General features: G+C 44.0%; 1 protein-coding gene across 1 annotated transcript in view; it reads left to right on the top strand.

Moving 5' to 3' along the window:
• Positions 1–19,794, top strand: part of SLC4A9 (solute carrier family 4 member 9) — a 1,068,229-nt gene that overhangs the window by 130,324 nt on the left and 918,111 nt on the right. Inside the window, 1 exon segment of the mRNA XM_082254102.1 lies at positions 15,897–15,955. Within this exon segment, the coding sequence (XP_082110228.1) occupies positions 15,897–15,955 (59 nt within the window).

Here is a 19,794-nt window from a genome sequence, read left to right on the forward strand (position 1 = left end):
TTAATCCGGAAATTCTTCCGCAACCATCCCCACAAAAGGAAACTTTTGGGCACCCGGAGGTTGCCCTTAAGGGGGGGGGGGGCAATGTCAGAGACTCAATACCCTGCGCAACGCTTCCTGAGCACACTGATGTGCTGTCATGAGTCTGCAACCTAAAGGGTTAACCTAGAGCAGACTAATTGCAATAATTGGCAAACAGGCTGCCTTATTTAAACAGCCCAGCAGCACTGCACTTTGCTGTGTTGTCTTCAGCTCTCCTGTATCCTGTGCCTGTTATATCTGCTGTTCCTGTTTACCTGACCCGGCTTGTCTTTGGATTCCGATTGTTCCTGTTTACCTGACCCGGCTTGTCTTTGGATTCTGATTACCTGCTGCCCGCCCTGACCTTGGCTTGTCCTGACTATCCTCCTGTCTCGTCCTGATCTGTTTACCTGCTACCGGCTATTGGTCCTGGACCTGTTCCTGGCTCTCCCAGGGAATCCAGGGGACCGCGACCTGGTGTTAGCAAGCAGCCAAATCCATCCCCACCATCTGGGGCCCTGGTGAAAACCGGCTAACACTTAGACTCCGCGCCTCTGGTGAACCTGTGCCACGCCAGTTACCCGGTAAGCCACTCCTCTTAAGTCAGGCTCTGCCACGTTACCCCGTGACAGGTACGTGTGAGATACACCTTTCCAATTTTTGGGGCGCATCTTATACCGCCGAGGATTGCAGGGTGCTTCAGTTTGCCTCCTGCCTATTCCGAACTCCTACTACTCCTCATCCTGCCTTTAGGGTACAAAAAATAGTAATCAGGGCCTAGTCTGGGTCTGTACGTGTGAGATAGATACACCTTTTGATATCATATCTTCTATTCCGCTATTCAATCTACACCCTTGGGGTAAAAAGAATTAAATTGCGGGATAGTCTGTATCGGTACGTGTGAGATACACCTTTCCTATTTTTGGGGCTCATCTTACACCGCCGAGGATTGCAGGGTGTTTCAGTTTGCCTCCTGCCTGTTCCGAACTCCTGCTACTCCTCATCCTGCCTTTAGGGTAAAAAAAATAGTAATCAGGGCCTAGTCTGGGTCTGTACGTGTGAGATAGATACACCTTTTGATATCATATTTTCTATTCCGCTATTTAATCTACACCCTTGGGGTAAAAATAATTAAATTGCGGCATAGTCTGTATCGGTACGTGTGAGATACACCTTTCCAACAATTTTTTTGGGCGCATCTTATACCGCCGAGGATTGCAGGGTGCTTCAGTTTGCCTCCTGCCTGTTCCGAACTCCTCCTACTCCTCATCCTGCCTTTAGGGTACAAAAAATAGTAATCAGGGCCTAGTCTGGGTCTGTACGTGTGAGATAGATACACCTTTTGATACCATATTTTCTATTCCGCTATTCAATCTACACCCTTGGGGTAAAAAGAATTAAATTGCGGGATAGTCTGTATCGGTACGTGTGAGATACACCTTTCCAATTTTTGGGGCGCATCTTATACCGCCGAGGATTGCAGGGTGCTTCAGTTTGCCTCCTGCCTGTTCCGAACTCCTCCTACTCCTCATCCTGCCTTTAGGGTACCAAAAATAGTAATCAGGGCCTAGTCTGGGTCTGTACGTGTGAGATAGATACACCTTTTGATATCATATTTTCTATTCCGCTATTCAATCTACACCCTCGGGGTAAAAATAATTAAATTGCGGCATAGTCTGTATCGGTACGTGTGGGATACACCTTTCCAATTTTTGGGGCGCATCTTACACCGCCGAGGATTGCAGGGTGCTTCAGTTTGCCTCCTGCCTGTTCCGAACTCCTCCTACTCCTCATCCTGCCTTTAGGGTACAAAAAATAGTAATCAGGGCCTAGTCTGGGTCTGTACGTGTGAGATAGATACACCTTTTGATATCATATTTTCTATTCCGCTATTCAATCTACACCCTTGGGGTAAAAAGAATTAAATTGCGGCATAGTCTGCATCGGTACGTGTGAGATACACCTTCCAATCTTTTAGGGCGCATCTTCCACCGCCGAGGATTGCAGGGTGCTTCAGTTTGCATCCTGTTCCGAACTCCTCCTACTCCTCATCCTCATCCTGCCTTTAGGGTACAAAAAATTGTAATCGGGGCCTAATCTGTGTTTGTACGTGTGAGATACACCGTTTTATAAAATTTTTCCTATTCCGCTATTCAATATACACCCTTTTGGAGTGTAAAAAATTAAATTACGGCATAGTCTGTATCGGTACGTGTGAGATACACCTTTTAAATTTATTTGGCGCATCTCCTTCCACCGCCAAGGATTGCAGGGCGCTTTAGTTTGCCTCCTGTTCCGAACGCCTCCTACTCCTCTTCCTCATCCTCCCTTTAGGGTACAAAAAATTGTAATCGGGGCCTAGTCTGTGTTTGTACGTGTGAGATACACCGTTTTTATATCCTTTTTTCTATTCCGCTATTCAATATACACCCTTTTGAGGTGAAAAAAATTAAATTTGCGTCATACTTTGCATATTTGATTGTGAGATACACCCGTTGTATTTGTATACCGTTTTTCTATTCCGCTATTTAATAAACACCCTTTTGGGGTAAAAAAAATTAAATTGCGGCATAGTTTGCATATTTGACTGTGAGATACACCCGTGCGATACTGTTGTTGTTTTGTTCCACTATTCAATAAACACCTTTCTAGGGCAAGATCATAAATTACAGAAATATGAGGAGACCGTCAAATAGGGGCCGTGGCCTGGGTCGTGGTGCTGCTGGTAGAGCTCCTGTTGCAAGGAGAGGACGTGGTCGATCTGTGCCAGCTACACGCACAAGTGAAACACCTTCCTCAAGTGTGAGTAGGCGACAGAACCTGCAGCAGTATTTGGTAGGGCATCATGCGCCTCTAGAAGTGATGAGGCCAGAAGTACAGGCGATAGTAGATTGGGTTGCTGATAGTGCCTCCAGTTCCTTCACATTGTCTCCCACCCAGTCTACTGCAGAAAGGTCAGAGTTGGCACCTGCAGCCAATGTCCAACCGTCTTTCACCTAACCCCCTTGCAAATGAGGCAAGCAGTCTGAGCCCCAAGTCATGCAGCAGTCTCTTCTTTTTTGATGACTCTGTCAGCAGGGTTTCCCATGGCCATCCACCTAGCCCTGCCCCAGAAGTGGAAGAGATTGAGTGCAGCGATGCCCAACCACTTATTTCTCAAGATGAGTACATGGAAGGACCATCGCAGCACGTCTCCGATGATGACGAAACGCAGGTGCCAACTGCTGCGGCACTAAGAATTATGGAGACCGACAAGGAGGGCAGGGGTGAAGACTGGGTGGAAGATGATGAGGTCCTCGACCCCCATGGAATGAAGGTCATGCAGGTGACCTGAGTAGTTTGGAGGAAGAGGCGGTGGTCGCACAGAGCCACCAGCACAGCAGAAGAGGGAGCGGGGTGCAGAAGTGGAGCGGCCGTGCCCTAGACACTACGCCTGCTACTGCCCAACGCAGCAAGGGACCAAGCGCACCAAAGCCAGCTCAAAGGAGTTCTCTAGCGTGGAAGTTCTTCAGAAAATGTGCTGATGACAGGACACGAGTGGTTTGCACCCTGTGCAATCAGAGCCTGAAGCGAGGCATAAACCTTCTCAACCTGAGCACAACCTGCATGATCAGGCATCTAAGTGCAAAGCACGAGCTGCAGTGGAGTAGACACCTTCAAAACCAAGAAAGGTCTCTGGCTCCTCCTGCTTCCTCTTCTGCTGCAGTCTCTGCCTCTCCATCCACCTCTGTAGTGATACCGGCACCTGCCACCCCGCAAACAAACGATCTGTCAGCAACACCACCACCTGGGTCACCAACCATCTCCACAATGTCCCGTGGAAGCGTTCAGCTTTCCATCTCCCAAACACTTCAGAGGAAGAGGAAGTACCCCCCTACCCACCCGCGATCCCTGGCCCTGAATGCCAGCATTTCAAAATTCTTGGCCTTTGAAATGCTATCATTCCGTCTGGTGGAGACGCACAGTTTTAAAAGCCTTATGTCGGTGGCTGTCCCACAGTACGTCGTGCCCAGCCGCCACTACTTTTCCAGGCAAGCCATCCCCTCCCTGCACAACCAAATGGGGGAAAAAATCAGGTGTGCACTGCGCAACGCCATCTGTGCCAAGGTCCACCTAACTACCGATACGTGGACCAGTAAGCACGGTCAGGGGCGTTATATCTCCCTAACGGCACACTGGGTAAATGCAGTGGCAGATTGGCCTGAGGCGGATAGCAATTTGGCGCATGTCCTTACACCACCGAGGATTGCAGGGCACTTCAGTTTGCCTCCTGTTCCTAACTCCTCCTACTCCGCTTCCTCATCCTCTACCGCCTCCTCATCCGGTCAGCGTAACACCTTCACCACCAACTTCAGCACAGCCAGGGGTAAACAACAGCAGGCAGTTTTAAAACTTGCCTGTTTGGGGGAAAAACCACACACCGCGCAGGAGTTGTGGAGGAGCATGGAACAGCAGACAAATGAGTGGTTGCTGCCAGCGAGCCTCAAGCCCGGCCTGGTGGTGTGCGATAACGGGCGAAATCTCATAGCAGCTCTGGGCCTAGCCGGTTTGACGCACATCCCTTGCCTGGCGCATGTGCTGAATTTGGTGGTGCAGAGGTTCCTTAAAAATGACCCCGATATGTCAGAGCTGCTGCAGAAAGTGCAGGCCGTCTGTGCGCACTTTCAGCGTTCTCACCCTGCTGCTGCTCGCCTGTCAGCGCTGCAGCGTAACTTCGGCCTTCCCGCTCACCGCCTCATATGTGACGTTCCCACAAGGTGGAACTCCACCTTGCACATGCTGGAAAGACTGTGCGAGCAGCAGCAGGCCATAGTGGAGTTTAAGCTGCAGCACGCACGCGTGAGTCGCTCTGCGGAACAGCACCACTTCACCACCAATAACTGGGCCTCCATGCGAGACCTGTGTGCCTTGTTGCGCTGTTTTGAGTACTCCACCAACATGGCCAGTGCCGATGACGCCGTTGTCAGCTTAACTATCCCACTTTTATGCCTCCTTCAAAAAACGATTCGGGTGATGATGGAAGAGGATGTGGCACAGGATGAGGAAGAGGAGGAGGAGGATGAAGAGGTAACATTTCCAAGGCTTTCAGGGCAGTCATTTGCAAGTGGCTCCGAGGGTGGGTTCCTGCACCCACAAACGCCAGGGACACAATTGTCCAGCAGGGGCACAGTTCTGGAGGAGGAGATGGAGGAGGAGATGGAACCATGTTCACAGCAGGGTGGCACCCAGGCCAGCTCATGGCCATCACTGGTGCGTGGCTGGGGGGATACAGAGGACACAGACGATACACCTCCCACAGAGGACAGCCTTTCGTTGCCTCTGGGCAGCCTGGCACACATGAGCGATTACATGCTGCAGTGTCTCCACAACGACCGCCGAGTTGCCACATTCAATTGCTGATTACTGGGTGGCCACGCTGCTGGATCCCCGTTACAAGGACAATGTACCGTCCTTAATTCACTCACTGGAGCGCGATCGCAAGATGCGCGAGTACAAGCGCATGCTGGTAGACGCGATGCTGCTGGCATTCCCACCTGACAGCGGGGCCACAGTGGAAGCACAAGGCCAAGGCAGAGGAGGAGGGGGAAGAGGTCGCCAATGCAACCAGGGCACCGCCAGCACCTCAGAAGGCAGGGTTAGCATGGCCGAAATGTGGAAAAGCTTTGTCAGCACGCCACAACAAACAGCAGCACCAGCAGCTCATATGGAACGTCTTAGCAGGAGGCAGCATTTTACCAACATGGTGGAGCAGTATGTGTGCACACGCCTACATGTAGTGAATGACGGGTCTGCCCCCTTCAACTTCTGGGTCTCCAAATTGGGCACATGGCCTGAGCTTGCCCTTTACGCCTTGGAGGTGCTGGCGTGCCCTGCAGCCAGTGTATTATCTGAACGTGTATTTAGCATGGCTGGGGGCGTTATCACAGACAAGCGCAGCCGCCTGTCCAGAGACAATGTGGACAAGCTCACGTTCATTAAAATGAACCAGGCATGGATCCCACAGAACTTTTCCGTACCTTGTGCAGAATAGAGATGGATACCGACCTTACCCAGCCATTGTTCTATTTTTGATCTTTCTCACTCTTTTGGGGTGTACCCTCATTTAAAATGACTGAAAAAAAGCAGTGTTGGCTACCTCGTCCTCCTCCACCGCCGCTTCCACCTACACCGCCCATAGGTGTGCGCAGCCTATTGCATTAGGGTGTGCACCCCAAAGTTTAAATACACATGCATGTGTTTGCCTACATGTATATGGCCCCGGTACATTACTCTCCCTGCTGGCAAAGTGAAATAGAAGTGTGTGGCACTTCTCTTATGGCAGAGCAGGTCCGAGGGAGATCTTTCCCATCTCCTCACTGGCAAACAGAGCGATAATGCTAATGTGCCCTAGGTGATTAGGGTGTGCCCAGGCACACCCGGCACACCCTGTGCGCACGCCTATGACACCGCCACATCCACCACCACCTCAACCTCCCTCCTACTCCATATGGGCCTCGTCCTTCACAGATGAAGAACATTGTTTTATTTTTCTGTTTTTTTTTTTTTTGTTTTAAGTTATTTCCCTATCCACATTTCTTTGCAGAGCACTTGCCATGCTCTTAACTACGTTTTTCTGCCATTTGCAGCACTCTAGCCCTTTCCATTGGTGTTTTAGAGCCATTTTAGTGCCTACAAGTTCGGGTCCCTATTGACTTCAATGGGGTTCGGAGTCCGGGTAAAGTTCGGAAAAAGTCCGGGACACGGACCCGGACTTTTTTTTTCAAGTTCGGCCGAACCCGCGAACACGGACATCCAGGTGTCCGCTCAACTCTAGTTATAAACTATAGTGAAGTTGAGCGCTAGGTATCCTCCAATTACTATATAAATAAATATCATCTCCTCTGGTGTCAAAATACAATTTATATATATATATATATATATATATATATATATATATATATATATATATATATATATATATATATATATATATATATATATATATATATACACACACACACACATACATATACATACATAGATATACATATAGATACATATTTATATATATATATATATATATATATATATATATATATATATATATATACACACACACATACATAGATATACATATAGATACATAGATATATATATATATACATATATATATATATATTCCTTCCAGTGTAAATAAAATAAAACAAATATGTTTGAATAAACATTAAAGTGTATAAGTCTTATATCAAATAAGAGAAGTCCACTATAGTGCTCAGTGATGGTAAATCCTTTTCCCAACTGTGCAATCTGTCCAATCATGGATTGAAAAAGTGTGTTTATGCCATGTGTCTTCGTGATCCTCTCCACCTCTTATCACACTGACACTTACCAGACCTTGGGGTTGATTTACTAAAGGCAAATCCACTGTGCACTGAAAGTGCACTTGGAAGTGCAGTCGCTGTAGATCTGAGGGGAAGATCTGAAATGAGGGAAGCTCTGCTGATTTTTATCATCCAATCATGTACAAGCAAAAATGCTGTTTTTTATTGTCCTTGCATTTCCCCCTCAGATCTAGAATGACTGCACTTCCAAGTGTACTTGAAGTGCACAGTGGATTTACCTTTAGTAAATAACCCCACATTGTGTGTGGGTCAGCTCACGCTCAGACAAACACTTTGTATAAGACAAACGGTAAAAAAGTGGGCTACTCTGAGCTTGTTGCTAATTTACATTGCACAGGTGTTATAATATTATCTTGAAACACTTTGTATAGCTTTCCTGGTCGACAGTGTTTTAGTCTGAAAAAGAGATCAAACATGGCCTGCGATTTTAGTTTGTTGTATTTTAGTCAACTGAATTGTTTCAATTTTAGTTTCAATAGTTTTTATTAAGTAAGAAACATAACTGAAAGATGCATTGCATATTGATTAAACATTACATAAAAGAATATAGAGATACAGTCGACCACACAAAGAGGCGTCAACCCGCAACCGTATCCCACATGTCGCATAAGGGTTGCCCAAACTTGCATATGCAAATAAGAACAATTGAATTTGAAGCAAACAAGAAACCATTTTTTCCCCAAAGAACGAGATTATCAAAGTTGCAATGCACAAAGGAAGGGGTATAGAAACATGAAACAAAACATGGAAATAGCTGGAAGATAACAAATACATTTCAGAAGAGTCAAACATGAATACATCTTCATTTCTGCGAATTTTGTATGCTACTCTGCCCACACGCCCCATCTATTCCTTCATGTCTCAAGATCATTAGAAGGTATAGCATACATCTTTTCATATGTGTAATATTGATGCGTCAGATCCACCAACTCTCCTAAAGCCGGGACTCATGGGGACTTCCAATTCCTCATCAGAGTGAGCTTAGATGCTAGTAGGATATTAACTACTACATTTTGTAGTGGAAACGGGATGGCATCCAGATCTAAGTTCAAGAGAGCTAGTCCCAGGGAAGGAAGTATCGGAATTGAGGTGACTTTAGATATCAGCAGGAAGACACGGGGCCACAATTGTGCGATTGACCTACAAGACCACAAAACGTGGAAAAGGGTGCCTATCCGCCCGCAGCCCCTCCAGCATAAGCTGGACGAGTTGGGATAGAACTGTGAGATCCTAAAGGGGGTAAGGTACCAGCGATGAGTAATTTTATGCATAAGTTCTCAGGAGTTAGCATTCCTGGAATACTTGTAAGTCGCTAGATTAGCGCACCACCATTGTTCCAGGGTATAGTCCACTCCAAGATCCAACTCCCATTTAGTATAGTAGTTCAGCCTTTCTGGGTAGAGTTTATCCCCCATTACATTATAGAAGAGGGAGATGCCCCCTTTTACTTCTACAGGGTTCAGAAGTAGTGATCGACCGATATCGTTTTAACGCCGATACCGATATTTTGGTCATCGGATATCGGTATTGGCCGATATTTTCGGATATTAAAATTTTTTTTTTTTTATAATGTCTACAGGTACTGTGGTGGAGGGATCTGGGGGTCTAAAAGCACTCCTCTGCACTTAAAAGCATTCAAAATGCCACGTTTGGCTGTAAGTCTTTTTAATTCGGCACCGCCAGTACCCGGAAGTGATGTCATGTCATGATATCACTTCCGGGTACTCGGCACCGAATTAAAAAAAATGGAGACCCGGTCAGACGGCCGCGGTGCAGGTAGGATGCTGGTTCTTCCGGTGGAACGGGAGACCCGGGGCGAGCCGCGGAAGGCGGCGGGAGGGGGGGCGCCCCCTCCTTGTAATGACAGCCGAGCGGCTTCTCAGTCGCATCGGTTGTCATTACAAGTCAGCCGACCATCGGCTATGGACACCGGTAATGGGGTGATGCCTCTAGCTGCAGGCATCACCCTGGTACATGCACTTTCCCTAAATATCGGCAATATCTGTAAATCCAAGGGCCGATTCCGATATATCGGGTAAAGTGCATATCGGCCACCGATATATCGGTGTTGCCGATAATCAGTCGATCTCTATTCAGAAGGTACACTATTGTTTTAAGGAGTACAGCTGTTCGAGCATTGGTGCCTTTCAGGAGGGATACTATCTGAAGGCAAGAGTAAAGTTCCCGGTCCGGGAGGTCAAACTCAGCTTTAAGATCGCTAAAAAGCTTAAGGCCCGAAGGAGCATACAGAATTTGTATGTTGATCAACTCCCTCGCCAACCAATGTGTTAAGTTAATGTTTGGGATAAGAAGGGAGCAAACCTCTAGGGGAATGGGCACATCAGATTTTGGGCCTGCCATTGGTAGGGAAAGGAAGATTGTCCAAGTTTGCAAAGCTGCTTGGACCATAGGGGGAGATCCCGGGGTTGCCATTGTTTCAGACTTCGAGAAGGAGCACACGTAGGTTTTTGCCTGGAACTCCATCTGCCTCAAGGGAAGTCCACAAGGGGGAGGAGGGTCCACCGAACCAGTGTTTCAGTGGAGCCAGGACCAAAGCCAGGTAATAATCCTTAAAGCGGAGTTCCACCCGAAATTTATACTTACCTCCATCTTCTCGCTCCCGGTCACCTGAAAAACAAATGGATAATCGCAATTTTTTTTTTTTTCACTTACCTTTTAGAGAAAATATACTCACCTTACTTCCTTCTTCCTCCCCTCGGCGGCCACGGCGATTCGTCACTTCCTGGCTTTTGCAATGATTCCTGGGAGCTGAACGTCATCGCTCCCAGGAATCATTGCGCCTGCACCGGCCCCGACGTCAGTTCCGGGGCGCGCGCGTCATTCCCTTCTAAACAGCTTCTGGGCATGCCCAGAAGCTGTGGAGGGATGACGCGCGCGACCCGGAAGTGACGTCGGGGCCGGTGCAGTGCATCGTGGGACCGAAGAAGGAGGAAGAGGACCGAAGAGGACGCGGAAGAGGATCGCGCTGGCTTCAAGCTGCCCACACCCGAGATGGCAGCGCTGGAGAAGACAATTTCAAGGTAAGTATTTCTCCTGAAAGGTAAGTGCAACCCGGGACAGATCAGAGGCTAGCCATTGTGGAATGTGCTAGCCCTAACTGTCCCGGGGGTATTTTTATAAAAAAATGTATAACTAGGGTGGAACTCCGCTTTAAGCACCAAGTGATTTAGTCCGCCCGCTCGCCGATGTTTAACGAGTTTGCAAAGGCGACTCGGGATCTATTGATATTCCACAGGAATCGGTTTATCATGGATTGGGTCTTATTAAGGTATGTGAATGGGATCGGTATGGGAAGAGTTCTAAAGAGATATAAAAATAGTGGCAAGATCATCATTTTGAAGGCGGCTAGCCGCCCCACCCATGACAATTCAGTTTTAGATAAAACTTGAAGTTGAGTGCGCAATTTATCCATGAAGGGAATGTAATTCGTTTTTAAATAAGTGAGCAGTGGTACTAGTGAGAGTGATCCCCAGGTATTGGATCCTCCCGTCTTGCCAACCAAAAGGAAAGGAGGAGGCCAGGACCCTCCTGTCCCCAGGAGCAATCCCCAAGTCCAGGACATATGATTTTGTTGCGTTTAGTTTGTAGTAGGAAACATTCTGAAAGAGTATTAGAGACTCATATGCGGCAGGAAGGGATGTCATGGGATCTGACAACATCAAAACCACGTTGTCTGCCAACAAGCTGTTGAATTGTTTCATTTTTAGTCGTGTTTTAGTTGACTAAAATTTCCAATACATTTTAGACTAAAATCAAATTGATTTAATTAAATTGAAATGCATTATTTAAGCATTTCTCTAGAATTGCCAAACTCATTACTGTATATACCCACTGAAGTAAAAATCTAATAACATGTTATTATTTATAGTGCACTGAACAAAATTATAAATGCAACACTTTTGTTTTTGCCCCCATTTTTTGTGAGCTGAACTCAAAGATCTTAGGCCTCTTTCACACGGCCGCTGCGTTTTTTTTTTTTTCTCCGCTCCGGCACTTTTTTTTTTTCTTCACGGACACGGATGACACTTGTGTCATCCGCTCCGTATGTCCGCATATCATCCCATCCGTTTGCAGATGATATACGGACATAATGTATGTCTATGGGGAATGCGGATGTGAGCGGATGACACCGCGGACATCCGATTTTGCATCCGTTCCGTTTTTTTAAACGGAAGAAAAATAGGGTTCTGTTCCGTTCCAAAAAACGGAACAGAACTGAAAGGACGCAAATCGGATGTCAGCGGATGGTCATCCGCTGACATCCGCAATCCCATTGACATGCATTATGTCCGTATATCACCCGCAAACGGATGCGGTGATATACGGACATACGGTGCGGCCGTGTGAAAGAGGCCTAAGACTTTTTCAAGTTTTATAAACAAACAAAATTATTGCTTTTTTGACAAACAGAAGTGTAAAAAAAAAAAGAAAAAACTATAAAATTATAGTGGCTGTAATGCACATCAACTAAATAAATTAGCCAACATCAAATATAAAAAAAAAATAAATAAATAAGAAAATATTTTTATTTCTTTTCAGCAGCTTAGTAGATGTCCCCTACTTATTTTTTTGTGGTAGTGCAATGGTAATTTTGATGTCAAATTTCGATTTAGTTTTAGTCATAGTCTTGACTAAAATACCATTTTAGTTTTAGTAGTATTTTAGTCTTGACTAAAATGCCATTTTAATTTTCGTTGTATTTTAGTCATCTGAGTTATTTTAGTTTTAGTCGTATTTCAGTTGACTTAAATAGTGTTAATTTAGTCAACATAAATATTTACACTGCTTTTTATCTGCCTAGAAAAATTTGCACAGTACAGTACAGTATGTCCAGTATAACTCAACATCTAAATCAATACATATATCAGTTTGAAAAAAAATGGAATGACTTGATTTAACCACTTTAGCACTGCTCACTGTGCTGCTACTGCGTCCCAGTGGCTCGTTATCGTCTGGCGACGCAGACCTACGTCACCAGACATTCCCCCTTTCTCGGCGGCGCGTGCCCGCTGTTTTCAGTCACAGCGGGAGTCGGGCCAGGGGAAGAGAGGCGGTGATCACCGCTGCTCTTCCCCGATCGTCGGGGATCGAGTGTGGAGATTTGTGTAAACAAAGCGGGCGGATCTCCTAAGTGACAGGCAGGGTCAGATTACAGGATTCAGCATAGCTAAACCTGCGATCTGTGCCTGTGTCACATAGTACCCTCCCCCCACACACGTCAGTAAGCACCAGGCATACATTAACCCCTTGATCACCAATAAAAGTTAACCCCTTCCCTGCCAGTGTCATTTTTACAGTAACAGTGCATATTTATAGCACTGATTACTGTAGTAATGTCACTGGTACCCCCAAAAGTGTCAAAAATGTCAGTCAAAGGTCCGATCTGTCCGCCGCAATGTCGCAGTCCCGCAAAAAAATCGCAGATCGCCGCCAGATTGCCGCCATTACTAGTTAAAAAAAAATAAAAATGACATAAATTTCCCGTAGTTAGTAGCTGCGATAACTTTTGCGCAAACAAATCAAAATACGCTTATTGCGATTTTTTTTTTTTTAAACAAACATATGTAGCAGAAAACAAATTGGCCTAAAATGTTAAATTTAGATTTTTACATTTTTTTGGGGGGGAATTTCATATAAAAAATGTGAAAAATAAAATATTGTTATTTTTTCAAAATTGTCGCTCTTTTTTTGTTTATAGCGCAAAAAGTAAAAATCGCACAGGTGATCAAATACCACCAAAAGAAAGCTCTATTTGTGGGGTAAAAAAAAAATCACAAAATATGGCCTGGTTAGGAATGGGGTAAAATCTTCCGGTCTTAAAGCGGTTAAAAATAAGCTCATTGAGAATTTTTTGGTCAAAGACATGCAGCTAAATACATTTTGGCCTAAATATATGATAAAAATTTAATATATTGGATATTTTTTAACTGTCAAAGTAGAAAAATATTGTTATTTTTTAAAAATTGTCGCATTTTTTTATTAATATCGCAAAAAATAAAAATTGCAGAGGTGATAAAATACCACCTGAAGAAAGCTCTGTTTGTGGGAAAAAAAGGACATAAATTTCGTTTGGGTACGGCGTTGCATGACCGCGCAATTGTCAGTTAAAGTCGCACAGTGCCGAATCGCAAAAAGTGTCCCAGACGTAAGACAGCAAAATCCTCCGGTGGTAAAGTGGTTAACAGGAAGAAATTACTGACTAGTGAAGGAGACTGTCTCTGCTTATGATATACTGTAATTCAAAATATACAAAAACAAAAAACATAAGAATGCATCTGGAGCACGCATAGCAGAAGCATGGATAATATGAATATAAATATAATAAATAATTATTCAATAGGTATTCAGGATATGTGTGAAGACAAATTTCTCCTTCAGGAATATACATAATAGCAGGAAAATATATTTGCAAATGTATATTACCGTCATATGATCACAGTATATTCAAAAACGGGGGCTAATTGTAAATAATGCAGATGTAATCAAAGTCCCAGAGACTATCCTTGAGTATTCAGAATACAAGGTGAAGCCAAAATAAATCTTTGGGGGTATACACCGTATTCGATTTGGGCCGACCACCCCCCCCAGTTCGGTTCACCCCATAACTTCCGAACATGTAAAAAGTTCGGACCCGAGCTGCAAACTCTATTAACCACTTTTGGACCGGAAGGTTTTACCCCCAAATGACCAGGCCATTTTTTGCAATACGGCACTGTGTTATTTTAACTGACAATTGCGCGGTCCTGGGACGCTGTACCCAAATAAAATTTATGTCCTTTTTTTTTACCACAAATAGAGCTTTCTTTTGGTGGTATTTAATCACCTTTGCAGTTTTTGTTTTTTGTGCTACAAACAAAAAAAGTGCGACGATTATGAAAAAAAATATTTTTTTTTTACTTTCTGCTATAAAACACAGCCAATAAAAATATAAAAAAAAATAATTTTTTTTCATCATTTTAAGCCAATATGTATTCTGCTACATATTTTATGTAAAAAAAAAAAAAAATCCCAATAAGTGTATATTGATTGGTTTGCGCAAAAGTTATCGCATCTTCAAACTAGGGGATAGTTTTATTTTATTTTTTACTAGCAATGATGGGGATCCACGATTTTTAGCTGGACTGCGACAGTGCGGTGGAAAGATCGGACACCTAACTGGCACTTTTGACACTTTTGAGGGGACCAGTGACATTACTACAGTAATTAGTGCTAAAAATATGCACTGTTACTGTACTGATACTGGCAGGGAAGGGGTTAACACCAAGGGCGATCAAAGGGTTAAGTGTGTCCCTATGGATGCTTTCTAACTGTGTGGGGGATGGACTCACTAGATGAACATAGAGATCTGTGTTCCTGAATAGCAGGAATCCGTCATCTTGTTTACATAGGCAGACCACCATTCTGTCTCTGAGGAGTGATCCCGGGTGACTGGTGGACATTGCATGCTTGACATGCTGATTGGCTCCCCCTCTGGCCAATCAGCACACTCGCGTGCCTTGGGCGGTGTGCGCGCACCCCCACTGGCTATTGCACAAAACGATGTACAGCTACATCGTTTCGCGCAATAGAGCTGACCTGCTGCAGTATATGTGCGGCGGCTGGTCGGCAAGTGGTTAGTCTATGGGACCTGAACTTCAAAAAAATCTGAAGTCCCCATTTTAAAGGCTTATATGCAAGTTATTGGCCATAAAAAGGGTATGAGGTCCTGAGTACTACCCTGGGGGACGTGTATTAATGCAAAAATGTTTTTGAAAAAATATTGTTTCTACAGGAGCAGTGATTTTTAATGATGCTTAAAGTGATACAATAAAAATGAAAAGTTCCTTTAAATATAGTGCCTGGTCGGATCCACTTGGTCTGCCTGTAAAGTGGCATACCTGTACTATGTATAGAACATGCTGCAGCAAAATTTAAAAAAGACGTGGGGTCCCCCCCCCAAAATCCATACCAGACTCTTATCCGAGCTTGCAGGCCAGGAAAGGGGGGGGATGAGTCCCCCTTCTGAACCATACCAGGCCAGGTGACTCTGCCCCTTACCTATTTAAGAACTGTCAGATGGGGGAGCAGGCAGACGGCAATTAGCCTTTCTTGCGTGCAGAGATTTTTTTTTTACTGGGGTCGGCGGTGCTGGATGCTGCACACTGAAGATTTTTTACATTTGTGCATAGAATGCATAAAGGTAAAAAGCCTTCAAGTGATTGTAAAGCTTTAATTTTTTTTTTTTCATTAAAATAATTAAACATGCTATACTTACCTACTTCGTGCAGTGGTTTTGCACAGCGGGGCCCGGAACCCTTCTCTTCTCGCATCTCACACCGGAACTCCTGGCCCCTCCCTCCTGTTGGATACCCCCACAGCAAGCAATTTTCATTTTAGTTTAATGGTCATGGAAGCATTTACCTTTGAAATGTTGGATATTTTGTATTACCTAACTGACTTCATTAAACAATAACCTAGTTTTTCAAATTGCAGGTAAAAATTCTTCTTCAAAGGCACGCCTAGAATTTTCAGAAAAGCCTTCAAATGAACAGGTAAAAACGCAAAACTTTATTAGTAAAATAGTAAGCTAGGGCTTAACTAAACATACAAAAATGACTAACATAGAACCTCTGCTTTTAGGCCACTTTCACACTTGTGCGACTTCAAAGTAGCGCAATTTTACCTCGATTTTACCGCAACTTTGTTGCCGCGATTTTTACGCGATTTTGAGGCAAGTTTGACTGGGCTTGATTGTCTTTGGCCTTCAAACGCTTCAAAATCGTGCCAAAGTAGTGCAGGGACTACTTTGAAGTCGGTGCGACTTCAAGTCGCACAGATATGAATGGTACTCATTGGAAATAATGGAGAACGACTTGTCATGCGATTTTGCAGTCCCAAATCGCATGACAAGTCGCACAAGTGTGAAAGGGGCCTTATAGTAAATATGAGGGTTGTAATTCTTCCTGGGATTTGGCTACTCTTTGACCTTATATACTTACATGTATGTAGCACTACCCCCATAGGAGCCACTAGTTAGATTACCCGAATCTTCTCCCTTTTGGACTCCTGCAGCCAGGCACACTGCATTATCTTCCACAGCCAGGCATACTCTTACTTCCGCTTGTTTCTTTAACCGGTTGCCGACTGTGCACAGTATATTTACTGCGGCAGTCAGCCCCGGCCAGGCAGAGTGACGTAGATCTACATCGCTAGCCTGTCACCGGGTTTTGAGCCAATAGCGGGCGAGCGCGCGCCCGCTGAGGCGCGCGCCCGCTGAGGCTCGTTCAGAGGAGTGCGGGCGTGTGACCGGCAGACCCGATGTCCGCCGGTCACACTACGATCGTCGGTAGAGCGTGAGAAAGGCGGACGGCTTATGTAAACAAGCCGCCTGTCATTCTCCCCTGTGTAAAAATGCAGATCAGACGGTTCTACTATGTAGAACCGTTGATCTCTGTTTTTACACTAGGAGACCTGTCCCACTACAGTTAGAATCACGCCCCTAGGACACACTTAACCCCTCCCTCTCCAATACAGTTAACCCCTTCCCTACCAGTGTCATTTTTGCAGTAACAGTGCATATATATAGCACTGATTACTGCAGTAATGTCACTGGTACCCCCAAAAGTGTCAAAAATGTCAGTCAAGGGTCCGATCTGTCCGCCGCAATGTCGCAGTACCGCAAAGAAAATCGCAGATCGCCGCCATTACTCGTTAAAAAAAAAAACACCAAAAATGACAAAAATCTTTCCCTTTGTTAGTAAACGTGATAACTTTTGCGCAAACCAATCAAAATACGCTTTTTGCAATTTTTTTTTACCAAACATGTTATTTTTGCAAAATTTAAGCTCTTTTTTTGTTTATAGCGCATGATCAAAAAGTCGTACAGGTGATCAAATACCACCAAGAGAATCTCTGTTTGTGGGGAAAAAAGGACGTGAAATTCGTTTAGTTACAGCTTCGCGCGACCGCGCAATTGTCCGTTAAAGTCAAGCAGTAAAAAATCGCAAAAAACCCCCTGGTCAGGAAGGGGGTAAAATCTTCCGGGGCTTAAGTGGTTAATAATCAGTCTAGGGTTATTTTTTTGTTGTTTTTGATGTTTTAATAAGAACTGGGATAAAAAAGTGAATGTGGTGCGATACTCCAGGTTCAGCTAATTACCTTGAGGACGGGGGGTAGAACTGGGGGAATCCATAGCGTAGCAGGATCTGGGTGTTCTGGTAGATCATAAGCTTAATAATATCATGCAATGCCCCAAAAGCACTTGAAAAAAAAGGTAAAAAAAATAATAAACAAAATTGTAAAGCAATAATAAATAAAATAATAAAAACTACTGACACCATCCACTGCCTTACTGACCCTGTCCATTACCCCCACCCCAATCATTGTGAAAACAAATACAAATATAAAATTGTAAAAAAAAAAAAATTCTGACACTTGCCATTGCTCTGCTAACACCATCCACTGGCCCCCAAAAAGCATTTAAAAAAGAATGAAAAAAAATGTTATTGTAAAAAAAACACTCCTCACTTCTCACCTGCACATTATACCCACCTACATACACTCCGCACTGCTCTCCCGCACATACTACCCACTATCATACACTCCACATTCCTCTCTGCATATAATACCCACCATCATACATTCCATACTCCTCTTCAGCATACACTACCCACCGCCGTACACTCCGCACTGTACATATCCTATTTAAAATTATTGCATTCTACCCTAGTTAGTTATCTCAGACTCTATTAACCCCCCCTCTTTAAGCCACGCCCACATTTCAACCGCTAAGTGCTGTAGTTTTATTTATTTTTATCACTGCCTAGGGCTCACTTTTTATCTTGCACATTAAATGCCTATGAATACAGTAAGCAGCTTATGTGCACTTTGGATAGATCACAGCACTGGATGGCCTGGATAAAGATGTATTGTTTCTATAATGGTAAAAGAAGCAGAAAACGAAAATGGGACTTTAAAGGTAGCCACTCATAACCCCATGGAGAAAAAGACTCAAATTTTTATATAAAAAAAAATACATTTTATTTAGACATTAAAAAAATTACATAAAATCAGTACAAGAAAACATATACAACATCTCCCCATTGTTAAACAGGCTCTCTCCTAATATACAAGGGAGAGGCCTAAAGAAATACCCGTAGTGTGTACATATGGCGTGTAGTAAATTCTGAAAGTATCTAGGTTCCACGGGTATCTCAAACAATCACAGGATCGCTATGCATTTTACGCATCCTGTCAACACCAACTCCCAAGGGGAAAGAGATTAAATATGGAGTATCTGGAGCCATAAGTAGGAACACAAAAGGAAGGTCTCGGACACACTCGAGGGATTCAAATGAGGAGCGGGGGCTATATTAGAGGATGGACTACCCTCTGACCACCCTTTGCATATGGGAGATTTTAGTCTACATGTCTATGTGATATCTTTTACCTACAAGTGATATTGGCTCGTGATAGATACCCCTTAATTTGGAATTCCAGAGTGATATCTGTGGTGTGTGTGCTATCTGCCCTCCTTTTGGTTGGGGCTGGTGTGTCTTAGACCTCCCTTCCTTCTTTGTTCCACCATATACTCCATATTTATCGCTTTCCCCTTGGGAGTTGGTATTGACAGGATTCCCTGAAGCAACTACAAGCAAAACGCGTAGCGATCCTGTGATTGTTTGAGATACCCGTGGAACCTAGATACTTTCAAAATTTACTACACCCCATATGCACACACTACGGGTATTTCTATAGGCCTCTCCCTTGTATAATAGGAGAGAGCCTGTTTAACAATGAGGAGATGTTGTAAATGTTTTTTGTAATGATTTTATGTAATTTTTAATGATGTCTAAATAAAATGTCTTTTTTATATAAACACTTGAGTCTTTTTCTCCATGGGGTTATGAGCGGCTACCTTTAAAGTCCCATTTTCTTTTTCTACTTCTTTTACCATTATACATGGGGATGTGGAGCCACAATTAATTGAGTCTTGTCTCATATTCTTTGGATTATGTATTGTTTCTATAATAAAAACAAAAATGGTGCACTGTTCTCAAATTATGTAATAATTAACCCAAAAGGGTAATCTGCGTAAAAACGAATGTCTTAGGAAAAGCAATAAATTGCTATTTAAAAAAGGTGTTCTGTTCCTTCACATTATACAGATACAAAATTGATCTTCTAATACACAGTTCTATATAGGAAACAGTAATGTGCAGGTGCTAATTGTAACGGAACCGCAACCCCACAATGTGCTTGTGAGCTTCCGTCCGAATACTACTTCTTTCAGTCTTGAACATAGATATCAGCTATTCTAGCCACCCCATACAAAACTAGTCGAGAATAGCTTGTATAAGATCTGAAAACAAAAGTAATACATATAAAGCAG

The sequence above is a fragment of the Pelophylax lessonae genome (assembly GCF_965119305.1).
Source record: "Pelophylax lessonae genome assembly, chromosome: 4".
NCBI classification, from domain to species: domain Eukaryota; kingdom Metazoa; phylum Chordata; class Amphibia; order Anura; family Ranidae; genus Pelophylax; species Pelophylax lessonae.